This window comes from Pongo pygmaeus, chromosome 4 (genome assembly GCF_028885625.2).
Source record: "Pongo pygmaeus isolate AG05252 chromosome 4, NHGRI_mPonPyg2-v2.0_pri, whole genome shotgun sequence".
Lineage (NCBI taxonomy): Eukaryota > Metazoa > Chordata > Mammalia > Primates > Hominidae > Pongo > Pongo pygmaeus.
Window position 1 is genome coordinate 176922234 of NC_072377.2, and position 14128 is coordinate 176936361.

Consider the following 14128-nt stretch of genomic DNA (forward strand, 5'->3'; position numbering starts at 1 on the left):
TCTGTCTTCATAAACTGAATTCTGAACATAACTGGAAGTAGCATAAGTTTCCATTCTAAGGATGATTGGTTTGGACGGTTGTCTGGTTAGTTCATTTAGTCAGGTCTCCATTATCCTCAGAGTCAGATTTGGAAATTTCATGCCAACTGATCAAATATGTTCAGTGAAAGACGATGGGAAGAATAATCAAATTCCACACTGCTATTTAAAAAAAAAAAAAAAAACAACTCTGAAGGGCTGCGCACAGTGGATTTACTCCTGTAAATCCCAGCACTTTGGAGGCCGAGGGAGGAGGACTGCCTGAGGCGAGGAGTTTGAGACCATCCTGCACAACACAGTGAGACTCTATCTCTTAAAAAAATTTAAAAATAAGCCAAGCCTCGTAACTACTCAGAAGGCTAAGGTGAGAGGATCTCAGAAGTTTGAGGCTTCAATAAGCTAAGATCATGCCAATGCACTCCAGCCCGGGCAACAGAGCAAGCTTCATCTCTATAAAAAAGCAATAATACTAATAAACAAAATAAAAAATAACTGAAAATACATATAGTGTGTTTTTTTAATATGATAAACAGATCAGCAAAAGTAACTTTCCTTTTTATCTATGCATTTTCATGAACGTGGCGACCCCAATGCAAAAAGTCTTCACCCTGGGAAACGAATGCATTCTAGGTAGCCCAGATGTAAATTACATTTCTGAAACTGAATTCTATATAAAACCAAACGAAACCTGAGAAAGTGTACCCCATTGCATCATCATTCTAAAACAAACAAACAAAAAAAATCACACAATATTGTGACGTGAAAACTTGTCAAGATGTTTTCATCAACTGGGTAATTTAGTACAGCAATACTGTGTCTGCTATGGAATTTCAGCTACCACCTAGAATTCATTCTTTCTTCAGAGCATTTCAATAATCCCAGAATCTCTTCTGTACATTCCCCCTTCTCTCTTTCATACCAATCAACGGAAGTGGTAGGCTGGTTCCAATGACCTAGCCTCCATTTTCATTTAGTTTATGTATAGGTACAACAGGCTCTTAGCAGTGATATATGTTTAACAGTAGGAGCCACGAACTGACACAGAATATATTTCAATTGGAAAATTCCCTACTTTGAGAATTATATGAGGAACCAATTTCCTGCTTTAAAAATGCTGCAAATTCTGCATTAAGTAACTAACAGTTAAGAGTCACACAGCTAGTAAATGAGAGACACAGGATTCAGACCTAAGCCTGTTCTACTCAGAAATCAATGTACTTTCCACACAGAAAAATGTGTCTTAGGTGTTTTCCAACTGCTGGTTTTGGCCTATGCAATCAATTTAATAGACTGCAGCCAGAATGTTTTAATAAAACAAAGCTGAATTGAGGAGACCCCCTAAACACAAAGGTAAGCAAAATAACAAATTCATATAAAAAAGGCTAAAAGAAATGAGCAAAAACATAGCAGAAAAATTCAAATTAAAGGAAAGCAAGGGTCTTTATTGCAAGGAGAGCAATATTTACATTTTAAATCTCTGAAAAGCAAAATTCAAAAAGAAGAGTGCTTTTTAAGAGTCAGGGTTCCCCTTTGTCACCCAGGCTGAAGTACAGAGGCATGATCATAGCTCACTACAACCTCGAACTCCTGGGCTCAAGCAATCTTCCCACCCAGCCTCCTGAGTAGCTAGGACTACAGGCTCACACCATAACACCCAACTAATTTTTTAAAATTTTTTAGAGACAGGGTCTTGCTATGTTGCCCAAGCTGATCTCAAACTCCCAGGCTCAAGTGATCCTCCTGTCTCAGCTTCCCAAGTCACTGGGATTACAGGTAAGTCACCACACCAAGCAACAGTACATAAAGGGGAAAAGTTGGAAATTTTATTTTTTAAATACCTTTCCAGCTTTGATAGATGAAGGCGACCAAAAAGAAACAAACAAACGAGGCAGGGAGGGAGGGAGGGGCCTGATTTACTAGATATATCTCAAAATTTCTACCCAATAAGAGACTACATATTCTCAATTTTCCATGGAGCATTTTGTAAAAACTGATATAGGTCACAGAAGAAAATTCCAAATATAGTTAGAAATCAGGAACAGATTATTACATATTTAAGATTAGGCTAAGTAGAAAAATCTAAATATATTCCGCCAATTATTACTTGCTATAAATTCCAAAGATAAATACATAGAACAATGACTGGTAAAGGCAAACCAAATACCTTTTCATTGTTCTTGTTACCTACACGTAGGCCCCTAAAACCCAAATCTTGCCAACACATTGCTGGGAATTAAAATCACTAGAAAGCCAGAAGTATTCATTTTGAAAAAGAAGAGATAAGTTTGTCTAAAATAGCAGTTCCTATCTCTCAAACAAACAAGGCAATTCAGAAGGAAGAAGGCCATATGTGCACATACATTAACGCAACCACCATCAAACAGCTTGACTAGAAATCTTCTCCCCTCTCCGGACAAACACTAAAACATAGGAATATACCAGTTATTTTCTTTCTGCCATCTCATAAAAATGTAAACCACTAATAAATTTTAAATTCATTAGGAGTTTGGTTGAAATTCGTTATATGGATTATTATAATACAGTAAGTTCTCTTCTAATTAATCTAAACTGTAGTTCCACTCAAATTTGTAACAAGTATTTCATTGTTATTGACATTATATGACAAGAAATGATACTAAAAATATCTGAAAGAATGCATGCAGAAGAATGTTTTTCTTCTTTTTGTCATCACCAATCATGTGTATGCGTGTGTGTGTGCGTGTGTGTGTGTGACAGAGTCTGGCTCTGCTGCCCAGGCTGGAGTGCAGTGGCACAATCCCGGCTCACTGCAACCTCTGCCTCTGCGGTTCAAGCAATACTCGTGCCTCAGCCTCCCATGTAGTTGGGACTACAGGCGTGCACCACCATGCCTGGCTAACTTTGTATTTTTAGTAGAGATGGGGTTTCGTCATGTTGGCCAGGCTAGTCTCGAACTCCTGGCCTCAAATGATCTGCCCGCCTCAGCCTCCCAAAGTGCTGGGATTACAGGCTGAGTCACCACACCCAGCCTGGATAACAAAGCTTTTAATCAATTTTTAGTTAGACTTTTTCTTACTGATTTCTAGAAATTCTATATATATTCTAGAATGAACTCCTTTCTCAAATATATTATTACAAAGGTCTTCTCTCAATCTGTGGCTTAACTTTTCATTCTCTTAATGGTGTCTTTTGATAAACAGAAGTAATAAATTTTAATGAAGTTTAACTTGTCAATTGTTTCCTTTCTTATTTATGCTTTCTGTCATCTTGCTCAAGAAATCTTTTTTCTTCTAACGTCATAAAGATATTCTTCCACACCTAGGTTTTATTTTACTTTGTACATTTTCATTTAAAATTCGTCTTTACTGATTTTTAAGTAAAGCAGAAATTAAGATTCATATTTTTAAATTTTAAGTCCATGTTTTTCCAATTGGAGATTGCAATCCATTATAGTTTAAAATATCAATTTAAGGGATAACCAGCATTTTTTAAAAAACTGAAATAGAATAGAGCACATATTATATCCTCTACTTCATCAATTCTAAGATGCATTCTTTTTCACATTTTAACATCTCTAAAATAGAGACGTTTCTTATAATCAATATCTTACAATTAAAAATGGCGGCAATTTTCCTGACTATACAGACTATACACACGTGATAGCAGCAGAAGGTAGACAAAATCCTAGGCAGACAGGGGAGGGTCCGCGGTGAAACTCCACCTTTTTTTTTTTTTTTTTTTGAGACAGAGTCTTGCTCTGTTGCCCAGGCTGGAGTGCTGTGGCACGATCTCAGCTCACTGCAACCTCCGCCTCCCGGGTTCAAGCAATTCCCTGCCTCAGCCTCCCGAGTAGCTGGGACTACAGGCACCCACCACGACACCCAACTAATTTTTGTATTTTTAGTAGAGATGGAGTTTCACCATGTTGGCCAGGCTGGTCCTGAAGTCCTGACCTCGTGATCCACCCACCTCGGCCTCCCAAAGTGCTGGGATTACAGGAATGAGCCATTGCACCCAGCCAAAACCCCACCTTCAAGCTAAAAACAGCCTGAAGCCTGAAGACAAGGCTGCTGGTTCTGGATGAAGCCCACGACCCAGAGTGAGAATTTCTATTCCTGTTTGCCAGCTCTTTCCCAATTGGTTCTTTCTGGATAATGCTTTTTAATCAAACGTTGCCTTTTCCAATGCTACTTACTACCCGCACCTCTCCCATTCTGTGACTATTAAAAACCCTGAACTCAGCCACACTGGGGGACTACCCAACTTCGGGTAGTGGAATGCCCATTTTGAGTGTGCTCTCCGCTGAGAACTGTTTCGTTGCTCAATAAAACTTTCCGCCCTGCTCACCCTCCGGTTGTGAGCATAACCTCATTCTTCTTGGATGCGGGACAAGAACTCAAGACCTACTGAACATGCGTAGGAAAAACGCTGTAATACTGTAGCCCTCCGCCCTCTGCCGGTGTCAGGCAGCAGCCCTGCATGACAGGAAGCAGCCACCGGGCCAGGCCAGCCCAGGAGCCGCGGGCCGGAGCAGGGCGACAGGATTAAATGAGCTGTAACACAAATGGGCTGAAACACGTCCCACCCCCCGACCCCCGCTGACTGGTAGTGCTGCGGAGAGGAGAGAAGAGCTACAACCCTTCTGGGGCCCCAGACCTCGCCACTCCCTGAGCCAGAGTTGCGACATGCTGTAACACCCTCTTTGGGGTCACGCGGATGCTGGTATCTCCAAAAGTTTCAAGTGCCACCGCATTCCCCCTTGTCTAGATGCTGGTGCCCAAGGCAGAAGCAGGCTACAGCACACCTGGCCCCGGCACAGACTGAGTGCGGGATCAGGGCCAGGGCGCTAAGAGCAGCCCACCAGGCCGAGTGGGCAAGATACCTCCAACAGCAAGCCCGGGGCGGAGCGAGGCCCTGGGCAGGGGCACTGCCAGCTGCAAAGTCTCCAGCTGGCGAAGCAGCACAGAAAAAATCCTGCATCACATGCATATATATAAAAATTACCACACACACACTAGGTATAAACATAAATTTCATTTCTTTCTTTGAAAACCCCTGAAAAACCCTGGTAAAGGTTAGTAGAGTATAATAAATCCCATACTGCAAAAGTTACTACCTTTTCAGTTTGCTTTCAATTCTAATTTCATCAAAAGATATTTTCACATCTCTCTAATATCTGCCATTACCTGTTTTTAACAAAAAGAGCCAGACTACTGTTCAATTTTCTGTAAAAAAAAAAAAAAAAAAAAAAAAAAAAAAAAAAAAAAGCAGTATCTGGCTAAAATGTCATATGGGTTTTTGGGTTTTCGTTTTGTTTTGTTTTTTTTTTTGAGACAAAGTCTTGTCCTGTCACTCAGGCTATAGTGCAGTGGCACGATCACGGTTCACTACAGCCTCAGTCTCCTGAGCTCAAGCAATCTTCCAGCCTCAGCCTCCCAAGTAGCTGGGACCACAGGTGTATGCCACCATGCCTGGCTAATTTTTTTATTTTTCTTTTATGGAGACAAGATCTCAGTATGTTGCCCAGGTTGGGGTTTTTTAATGGTATTTACTTTTACACTAATCTATGCCAGTAAGCACCACTGACTTTCCAGTCATGTAGTGATTATAGTTCCCTTTTCTGATTTACTTTAAAAAGTAGACTTTTAAAACATGGTCAGCAGGTAAAAGAACAAATGGTGTGCAGACATGTCAAAAATTGTGAGGTTTGTACTCAACTGCCCAAAGTCAGGGAAACACTATTTTAGAAGAACAATGATGGGGGAAAGGCCTAAACTATTTTAAGTGGGAAAAAAGCAAGTCAAAATATATCTGTACAATCTCATCTTTACAAAAAAAACTTATTTTACTATTTATTTACAAAAGCAACCATGTGCTTACAATATTATCTCTGTAATTTGTATTTGATTTTTGCTTACTTATCCTACCTAAATTTTCCTTAAAGTAGACATATATCTTTTTAACAGCAAGGAAAAGTGATTTTGAAGTTAAACTTTAAAAAGTAAGCAAAAGATTCACACCAAGACCCCAGATATATATGCTGTGGTCTAGGGAAACAGAAACTCTTACTGACAGGTCCAGCAGTGCTGTATTCCACTTGACCTCTCTGTACCTACGTCCTCATCCACAAAACTGAGGTGAAAACAGGGCCTCCCTGGCAGAGTAAGTGAGAAAATTTTAAGAGATAATCCTGGCACCCAAGCAGGGCTCTGACACAGTTTGGATCTGTGTCCCCACCCAAACCTCTTGTCAAATTGTAATCCCCAATGTTGAAGGTGAGGCCTGGTGGGAGGTGACTGAATCATGGGAACGGTTTCTCATGGTTCAACACCATCCCCCTTGGTGCTGTCGTGGCATAAGTGAGTGAGTTCTCACAAGACCTGATTGTTTAAAAGTAGCACCTCACCACTCTCTTCCTCCTGCTCCGGCCACATGAAGTGCCCGCTTCCCCTTCGCCTTCTGCCATAATTGAAGCCAAGCAGATGCTGCCATGCTTCCTATATAGCCTGCAGAACCATGAGCCAATTAAACCCCATTTCCTTATCAATTACCCAGTCTCAGGTATTTCTTTATAGCAGTGTGAGAACAGACTAATAGAGGCTCCTTTAGTCAAATTTAACTTCCACAGGGCAGAGATATCTGGTTGTTTTATTCAATCTGTATCCTTAGCACTTAGAATAATTCCCAGCATACTACTTAAGTACAGAGGTATAATAAATATCTATTGATGATAAATAGTAGCTACACACTTCAGTGCAGTGGGAAAAGAATGGTCTTTTAAATAAAAGACTCTATCAACTAGATATTCTTAACATATTTTGGGCCCAACCCTCTCACATGCATACAAAGAAACACACAAAAAAAATCCATTCTAGATAGACTGAAGATCTAAGTGTAAAAGACAAAGCAGTAAAGCTTTTAGAAGAAGCCATAGGACATCTTCAAGACCTGGGAATAGGCAAAACTTTTTTAAACAATACACAACTGCTAACCACAAAGAACAATGTAATAAATCAGACTATATTAAAATAATTTCTGTTCATTGAAAACATTCAGAGATTGAAAACGTTTGAAAACTGATTTATGGTGATGATGCATCACTGGACTACATATGTGGATTAGTTTTGTGATATGCAAAATATACCACAATATACCTCAATTCTTTCAAAGGAACTAGATGTAGAAGAAAAAAGGCAAGCTACAGAGCAAGAAAAGAGTGGCAATACACACAGAATTTTTTTTAACTCACTTCAAATCAAGGAAAAATCACAATCACACACATACTAAATTTTTAAATGAGCAAAAGACTTGCACAGGCACATCACAAAAGAAAATACACAAATTAAGTTTTTTTAAAAAATGAAAAAATCAACCAAAATACTGCCACCTAGGGATGACCACTGGACCATTTTGGTACACAGACTGAAAACTGCATATATGTAAGTGAAAATTGTTTAAAACATGTTCTTCGGTAACTGTTTTTTCCATGTGTCATGCACATCTTTCCACATCATTGTAGTTCTACGTTTTCATTTTTAAGGGCTACAGTTCACTTCATCCCATAATTTCCTTACTCAATACAAGTAGTAACAAACATTACATTTTTTACTATTAAACACAACACTGCAATGAACCTTCATGCCTACTCTGACAATTACCTCTTGGTCAAATTTAGAAATCCATGAGATCCAAAAGGATGGCTGAACTGAATTTCCTTTGCGAATTCCTTGACTAATAATCATTTGTTTTCATCAGAAAAGACTTCATACTACAAGTTATTAAATCTAAGGGTCAATTCTTACTCCTCCTATTTCTTCGCCTATCGGCAAGGTTGAGCACTTCCATCTTCTTGATATACTTCATTCACTTGGCTTCCAGGACTCTGATCTAATTCTCAAAACTTCATTACAAGAAACATTAAAGTTCTTCAGACAAAAAGAAAAGAAAACTTGGGTATAGTAAAGGAATGAAGACATAACTGAAAAGAAAAATAGTAAAAATTAGAGTACATATATATTAATTTCTTTTCTTTAAATTTATAGAAAATATGACTAACTGAAAAGTATAAAATATTGCAGAAAAAATCAAAGAGACAAATAATAGAAAACACAATTCATGTTCATGGATTGCAAGACTTAATATTAAGATCTTCGTACCACCCAAAACTATCTACAGATTTAATGCAATCCCTAAAAAAATTCCAACGATGTTTTTTGCGTAAGTAGCAAAATCAACCATAAAATTCATTAGCAATCTCAAGGGACTCAGAACAAACAAAATAATCTTGAAACACAAGAATTAAACTGGACTTCAATCAGTTTTGAAAAGCTGGTTTCAAAACTTACTAGAAAGCTATTGTAACCAAAACTGTGGAACTAGCATGAAGACGTACGTATAGACCAACGGGACAGAATGGAAGATTGTAATCGGTGCATTTCAAGCATTTGACAATATTCAACATCTATTCATGATTAAAACACTCAGATAACTTCCTCAATATGATAAAGGTCATATAATGAAACATCATACTTAATGTTTAAAGATGGAACATTTTCCCCTTGTCCTGAAGGACAAAGCTAGAATATCCATTCATACTTCTAGTGTGAATTCAAATTTGTGACGTTGAGCCGGGCACAGTGGCTCACACCTGTAATCCCAGCACTTTGGGAGGCCAAGACAGGCAGATCACTTGAGGTCACAAGTTCAAGACCAGCCTGGCCAACACAGTCAACCTCCCCGTCTCTACTAAAAATACAAAAATTAGCTGGGCATAGTAGCATGTGCCTGTAATCCCAGCTACTTGGGAAGCAGAGGCAGGAGAATCACTCGAACCTGGGAGATGGAGGCTGCAGTGAGCTGAGGTCATGCCACTGCACTCCAGCCTAGGCAACAGAGCAAGCTCCATCTAAAAAAAATGAGCTGGGCAGTGGCTCACGTCTGTAATCCCAGCACTTTAGGAGGCTAAGGTGGGTGTATCATTTGAGGTCAGGAGTTCAAGACCAGCCTGGCAACATGGTAAAACCCCATCTCTACTAAAAATATAAAAAAATGAGCCAGCGTGGTGTCACGCACCTCTAATTCCAGCTACTCGGGAGGCTGAGGCACAAGAATCACTTGAACCCTCAAGGAGGAGGTTACAGTGAGCCGAGATCGCACCACTGCACTCCAGCCTGGGTGACAGAGTGAGACCTGTCTCAAAAAAAAATAATAAACCAATCAATAATTTAAAAAATTAAAAATTCGTGAAATTTGAAATTGAAAATCACAAGTTTCACTATAGTCAATGCAACAGAGCAAGAAAAAGAAATAAAAACATAAATAACAAAAAGAATGTAGATGGTATGACTATCTAACTAGAAAATCCTGCTGAATCTACAAAATAAAAGTGACAGGATGGCCAGGCGTGGTGGCTCAGGCCTGTAATCCCAGCACTTTGGGAGGCCGAGGTGGGCAGATCACGAGATCAGGAGATCGAGACCATCCTGGCTAACATGGTGAAACCCCATCTCTACTAAAAATACAAAAAAATTAGCCGGGCGTGGTGGCGGGTGCCTGTAGTCCCAGCTACTTGGGAGGCTGAGGTAGGAGAATGGCATGAACCCGGGAAGCAGAGGTTGCAGAGAGCCGAGATCGCACCACTGAGTTCCAGCCTAGGCGAGAGAGTGAGACTCTGTCTCAAAAATAAAACATAAAAATAAAAATAAAAAAATAAAAGTGATGGGATATTAGTGAATTCACAGGATGCAAAGACTGACAAAAAAAAATGAAGCTACATAAAGCTCAAGCTGTCAGCATAACTAAAAGGCACAGAACGTAAGTAGAAAATTAAATCCTAGTACATTCTTATGCTCCAGCCATAAATCTTCATGAAGATCAAGGGCAGTTCAGGAAAACTGTGCAGAATAAAAAAAGGAAACAAGCAGCAGATAAAAGATTGACATAAAATCACATTATGTATGAAAATACTTAAAAAGTGTCCTGCTAGTTCAGAGTTGATTACAGATAAAGAGGATGCAAGATGCAAAAAGGCAGTCTTCAAAAGATCAGTTTTTAGGAGAAAAGAGTGTACAAACAAAAGGCAAACAGAGGAGAATTTCCTCAACGTGATAAAGAACACCTGCAAAAAACCTACAGCTAACATCATACGTATTGGTGAAAAAGTTGACACCTTCCCACTAAAATCAGGAACAAGGTAAGAATGTTCCCTCTCAACACTGGTTTTCAACATCATCCTGGAAGTTCTAGCTAATGCAATAAGACAAGGAAAGGAAATAAAAAATATACAGATTGAGAAGAAAGAAAGAAAACTGTTTTGGTTCACAGGTGACATGACTGTCTATGTAGAAAAACTGAAAGAATTAACAAAACAGCCCCTGGAACTCATAAGTGATTATGGCAGATATGCAGTATACACAGTTTATATACAAAAAATCAATCACTTTTCCTATATACCAGCAATGAACAAATGAAATGTGAAATTAAAAACATATTACCATTTACATAAACACCTATAGATATAATTAGGTATAAATCTAACAATATACACAAGATATCTGTAAGGAAAACTAGAAAACCCTGATGAAGGGAATCAAAGAACTAAATTAATGAAGAGATATTCCATGCTCATGGAAAGGAAGACTCAATATGGTCAAGACATCAGTTCTTCCCAACTGGATCTACAGATTCAATACAATCTCTATCAAAATCCAGAGAGTTACTTTGTGGATATTGAAATGACTCTAAGGCTTACATGGAGAGGCTAAAAAAAAAATAATAATTCAAAATAAATAAATAATAACAAACACAACTGAAGGAGAACAAAGTTCAAGGAATGATACTGTCTGACTTCAAAAGGCACTATAAAACTACAGTATTCACAAAAGTGAAAGTGTGGTACTGGCAACAGAATACAGAGCTAGGTCAATGGAATAGAACTGAGGGCCCATATAATAGACCCACACAAATATAGTCAACTCATCTTTGACTGTGGAGCAAAGTCAATACGATGAAGAGTCTCATCAACAAATGGACATCTATATGCAAAAAAAATGAATCTAGACACTCAGCTTACACATTTCACAAAAATTAACTGAAAACAGATTACAAGCCTAAATGGAAAATGGAAAGCTATAAAACTCCTAAAAGATAACATAGGAGAAAATCTAGATGATCTTAGGTTTGATGACTTTCTTAGACATATCAAAGGCACAATCCATGAAGAATTATTAAGCTGGACTTCATTAAAAATAAAAATCTCTGAGAGACACTGTCAAGAGAATTGAAAAATATGCCACAAACTCAGAGAAAATATTTGCAAAAAACATATATGACAAAGGACTGTTATCCAAAATATAGAAACAATTTCTCTCTCTCTCTCTCTCTCTCTCTCTCTAACAGGGTCTCACTCTGTCACCCACAATGCAGTGCAGTGATGCAATCACCACTCACTGCAGCCTCAGCCTCCCAGGCTCAAGTGATCCTCCCACCTCAGCCTCCAGAGTAGCTGGGACCACAGGGGTACACCACCATATGTGACTAATTTTTGTATATTTTGTGGATATGAGGTCTTGCCATGTTGCCCAAGCTGGTCTCGAACTTCTGGGCTCAACTAATCCATCTGCCTCAGCCTCCCAAGGTGCTGGGATTATAGGCATGAGCCACCATGCCTGGCCTAGAAACAATTCTTCAAACTCAACAAGAAAAAAGTAAACAACACAATTTTTAAAATGGGCCAAAAACCTTAACAGTCACTTCACCAGAAAAGATACACAGATGACAAATAAACATGGAATATGGAGCATCTCTTCATAAGTCATCAGGTAAATACAAATTAAAACAAAATACCACAACACATCTATCAGCGTGGCCAAAATCCAAAATGCAAACACCATGAAATGCTGGAGAAGATGCGGAGCTATAAGAACTCTCATTCATTGCTGGTAGAAATATCAAATAGTAAGGCCACTTTATTTTTTTTTTAATTTGTACAAATTTATGGGGTACATGTGAAATTCTGTTACATGTATATAATGTGTAGTGAAGTCAAGGTATTTAGGGTGCCCATCACCAAAGTACAACACATTTTTGTAACTATATTCACCCTACTCTGGTGCAGTCACTTTGGAAGACAATTTGGCAGTTTCTTACAAAACTATATATACTCTTGCCCAACAATCCAATATTCATCCTCTTTTTTACTTGTCCAAATGAAGTGAAAACTGATATCCACAGAAAAACCTGCACGTGGCTGTTTATAGCAGCAGTTACACATAACTGCTAAAACTTGGAAGCAGCCAAAATGTTCTTCAATAGGTGAATGAATAATCTGTGGTAGGGCCAGGCACAGTGGCTCATGCATGTAATCCCAGCACTTTGGGAGGCCAAGGCAGGAGATTCTCCAGCCCAGGACTTGAGACCAGCCAAACAACATAGGGAGACTCTGCCTCTACAAAAAAAAAAAAAAATTTAGTCAGGCAAGGTAGAATGCACCTGTTGTTCCCGCTACTTGTGAGGCTGAGGTGGGAGGATTGCTTAAGCCCAGGAGGTTGAGGCTTCAGTGAGCCACAATCACACCATTGCACTCCAGCCTGGGAAACAAAGCAAGACCTTCTCTCAAAAAAAAAAAAAAGTGTGGTACATCCAGACAATTGAATGTCATCCAATGAAATGAGGCATCAAGTTATCAAAAAACCTGGTGGAAACTTAAACACCTATTACTAAGTGAAAGAAGCCAATATGAAAAGGCTACACACCGTGTGATCCAACTAGATGACATTCTGGGAAAGGCAAAACTATGGAGACATTAAAACAATTAGTGATTGTCAGGAAGGATGGATAGGAAGCACACATAGAATTCTTAGGGCAGTGAAACTATTCTGTATGATACTGCAATGATGGAAACATGTTATTATATCTATCCAAACCCAAAGAATGTGCAACACCAAGAATAAATCCTAATATAAGCTACGGACTTCGGGTGATAATGGTGTGTCAACGTAGGCTCATCCATTGCATCAAATGTATCCCTGTGGTATGGGATGCCCACATTACAAGAGGTCGTGTGTGTATGTGGGTAGGAGGGATCCTAGAATCCCAAGAGGAAGTATTCTAGGATCCTGCAAGAAAAGAATTTTTAATAACATCCAAAGGATGCAAAGCCTTTCCTCCCACCATCACCTGCTTATCCTGCAAAAGGAAGCCATGCAGTAAAGAAATAATACTTTGATAAGGAACGCTCTTAAGCTAGGAATCTTGTCAACTTAAACTACCTCAAACTGCCAGGCCTGTCTCAAAAAAATATAGAGACACATGCAATTTTCATCTATTTAAAAAAAAAACTACACAGGGAAAAGTTCATTAAACTCCTACATATAAAAGAAGAGGCAGGGAGTAACGGAAGGAGGGAAAAACAGAAAACTAAACAACATCCCAAACAAGCCTTTCTTAACTAAGGTTCTGTGAGATCATGAAGCCCTTATGAGAGTAATTTTGCAGACTGTTTTCTTAATTTCCCTAAGGATGGTACATAGATAATACCATTCCTGTCATGTATGAGAGACATTAATTCATTATATACAATGTATGCCTTAGTGTGTAAGTGCATACTGTTTTTGAGAAACCTGGTTGAAAAGAGCTACTGCAAACTGATTTAAATACGATCAAACAGGCATGTGATGTTACTTAAAAGCACTCTGAAACACTCTGAATCAGAAATTGAAAACTTAAGACAGAAATGTACCAAAAACCAGAAGAAATGTAATAAGAATTGACCTAACTCAAAAAATAAAAACAAAAGTATAACAAACAAGAATACATTAAAATGCCCCCAAAATAGATAAAGCAAATGAAAATTTTAAAAATTTGAAAATGTAGGTTAGGCACATTGCCTCATGCCTGTAATCCCAGCACTTTGGGAGGCCGAGGCATTCAGATCACTCGAGGCCAGGGTTCAAGACCAGCCTGGGTAAAATGGTGAAACCCCAACTCCACTAAAAATACAAAAATTAGCCAGGTATGGTGGTGCACACCTGAAGTTACAGCTACTTGGGAGGCTGAGGCACAAGAATTGCTTGAACCCAGGAGGCAGAGGTTGCAGTGAGCCGAGATAGCG

General features: G+C 38.9%; 1 protein-coding gene across 7 annotated transcripts in view; it reads right to left on the reverse strand.

Moving 5' to 3' along the window:
* FBXW11 (F-box and WD repeat domain containing 11) overlaps nucleotides 1-14128 on the reverse strand; it is a 148052-nt gene that overhangs the window by 58531 nt on the left and 75393 nt on the right. Inside the window, exon 1 of one of the 7 annotated variants that reach the window (XM_054488680.2) lies at nucleotides 7677-7943. The exons of 5 other annotated variants lie outside the window; for them this stretch is intronic. In XM_054488680.2, coding sequence (XP_054344655.1) covers nucleotides 7677-7760 — 84 coding nt within the window. In that variant the 5' untranslated portion in view covers nucleotides 7761-7943. Of the gene's footprint in view, nucleotides 1-7676; nucleotides 7944-14128 lie in introns of those variants that run through there. One more of the 7 variants, XM_063665370.1, reaches the window with a different exon arrangement.